Raw genomic sequence first — 2,855 nt, forward strand, 5'->3', positions numbered from 1 at the left:
CCAGGATCCAGGAATTGTTTGGACTATTCTGGTCTCACAAAGTTAGGAATACTCTGTATCTGTGGGATTGTCCTCCTAGTACTGATGCTCCTCTATCTCAAATCAAATTTAGTAAATTAAGTGTAAATCGACTTCTTATAAAGTTTCACACAGTTTTTCTGTAGTAGTGTTGAAGACGTGGAGAGTGTTCCAGATTTAAAAGAATGTGATGAATGATGCTTGATTTCATGACTGTGTCTGTGTAATAATTAAGTTAGAATAAGGTTCATGATATGGTGTATGAAAAGAGTCAAACTTCAGAAGACAATTTATATTATATCCAGAGCTGTTTAAATGCAGGGTCCAGAGAGAGAATAAGACAGAAAGAGAAAGAGAGAGAGAGAGAGAGCAGTGAGGTGTAAGTGAGATTTGCATGATCAGGACTGAATAGTTTCATTTTTCCCAGAATAGCAATTGGTGGTCCATGCTTCAGTGCTCTGTGAGTGTTTATAGCCCTGTGACTTTAACACTTCATGACTGAGAGCTGCTGCTCAGCAACTTCACCCACAGCAACCATGACTTTGATCAGCGTCTTCATCTGCACACTGGCCCTCTGGACTCAAGGTGAGAGTTTAACATCAACTCACAGCCTCACACACTTCATTTCATACTAATTCTACACCACTTTAGAGCACAGAAACACAATCTATGTTTCTCTTCAGGATCCAGAGGTCAGGTGACTGTGACTCAGACTCCTTCAGTGCAAACTGTTGCTCCAGGAAACACCGTCACCATCAACTGTAGAACCAGTAGTGACGTGTATGGTGGTAGCGCTCTAAACTGGTACCTGCAGAAACCTGGAGAAGCTCCTAAACTCCTGATCTATGATGCTACTGACTTACAGTCAGGGACTCCAGCTCGTTTCAGTGGCAGTGGATCTGATACTGACTTCACTCTGACCATCAGTGGAGTCCAGACTGAAGATACAGGAGATTACTACTGTCAGAGTTTCCATGAGATCAGTAGTAGCTATGTGTTCACACAGTGTTAGAGCGTGGTACAAAAACCTCGGTCAGTGAGAGTACACAGAGAAGCACTGCTGCAGCTGGGAGAGACTGCAGGTGCTGAGGGGGAGGATGTGATACAGCACAATGACACACACTGTGGACCAGAGAAAACACACCACACTAACTCACTAATACACACACACACACACACACACATACACACACACACACACACACTGTGGACCAGAGAAAACACACCACACTAACTCACTAATACACACACACACGCACACACACACTGTGGACCAGAGAAAACACACCACACTAACACACTAATACACACACACACACACACACACACTGTGGACCAGAGAAAACACACCACACTAACACACTAATACACACACACACACACACACACATACACACACACACACACACACTGTGGACCAGATAAAACACACTTTAACTGAACATATCTTACTTATTAACAATCAATTAGATAATAATTAAACGTCTAAAAAAATAGACGTTTATTAAAAAATAAAAAATAAAAAATAAATTTAACGTCTTTAATGAGTATAAATCAGAGAATTATATAAAATTATAACAAAATTAATATTTTAAAATATACTCATTTATTTCAGTTCTGGACAGATGACCCTGAGTTATACAGCAGTTTGTGTGAAACATCTCAATGATTCTTTATTTGTAACTAGATGACATTAATTAGAAACTCTGTAAGGCACTGGGTTGAATTTCTACATTAATTATTAACACCAGTGATTTGCAGTTTCTTGATTTGATTGAATGTGAAATGAAAAAAAAAAAAAGTTTTTCTGTAGAGAAAAACTTGTCTTGCAAAAAGCTGACCAATCTTACTGGCTCCTGCAGAATAACTGACCAATCCTGTCCACTGAAGCAGAAACTTTGAGAAACTCCACCACACCAACTCCTGCAAAAAACTTTGATCAATCCCATTCTCTCTTGAAGAACATTTGACCAATCCCATCTGCTCCTACAGAATAATTAACCAATTCTGCCCACTCTTACAGAAAGTTTGACTAATCCCACCTGAGGACTGAGACCAAGGAAGCTCAGAAAACTCGGGGTCTCAGTATGAGAGCTGACTTCACTTCATCAAACTCTCATAAACTGGGTTAACTGGTATCATGATGTGGGTTTACATCTCGTTAAGGTGATCCAGACTTTCCTCATCAAGTCCTGTTCACATTCACTGTAAAAAGATCAGATCTCACACTGCTTCAGATGCTTGTTGGAAAAGCTGGAGATGGATCGTGTTAAAGCTTTATATTTTACTGCAGAAGAACAAGAATATGAGGTATACAATAACCACAAAAAGCAATACTGTCACTGCTGCAGGGTGTGGGGCAAAAAAGAACTGATTTGAAATGAAATGAATTTTACATGATACTTGATGTAAAAGTAAATGCAATTAAAATAATTAGCAGTCATTTTTTATTCATTATTCATTAGTCATTTTAAAGGGCATAAGCACAGATTCTACCTCTGTAGCTACGTCTCTTTCCAAAAGGTCTCTCTTTTTGCAATAAACTGCTGTCTATTAATCAGATTTAGATCTAAATTTAATCTGTCTGTGTATTCAGAATATATTAGGAGACATTTTAGGAGACAACAGTTATGTTATATGGATAATTTCACCCTTGTCCTCTTATTTGTAAATAACTATTGGAAACTATTGTAGGCTACTTAAAATGAAACTTTAAATAAACTAAAAGAAGCGGCCTAATAATAATAATAATAATAATAATAATAATATTGGTAGTGCACAGACACAGACCTAGCACAGAATCGACAGTGAATTACGATGAGATTGCGTTATCATTT

The 2,855-nt window shown here is 38.0% G+C and overlaps 1 gene segment (V, D, J or C); it reads left to right on the top strand.

Moving 5' to 3' along the window:
- Window positions 1–512: 512 nt before the first annotated feature.
- On the top strand, window positions 513–1,030 carry LOC131370213 (immunoglobulin kappa variable 1D-13-like). The segment is given in 2 exon segments: window positions 513–603; window positions 702–1,030. Coding segments are annotated over 2 exon segments (420 nt in total).
- Window positions 1,031–2,855: the final 1,825 nt, after the last annotated feature.

Source organism: Hemibagrus wyckioides, linkage group LG19 (assembly GCF_019097595.1).
Source record: "Hemibagrus wyckioides isolate EC202008001 linkage group LG19, SWU_Hwy_1.0, whole genome shotgun sequence".
Taxonomy (NCBI): Eukaryota; Metazoa; Chordata; class Actinopteri; order Siluriformes; family Bagridae; genus Hemibagrus; species Hemibagrus wyckioides.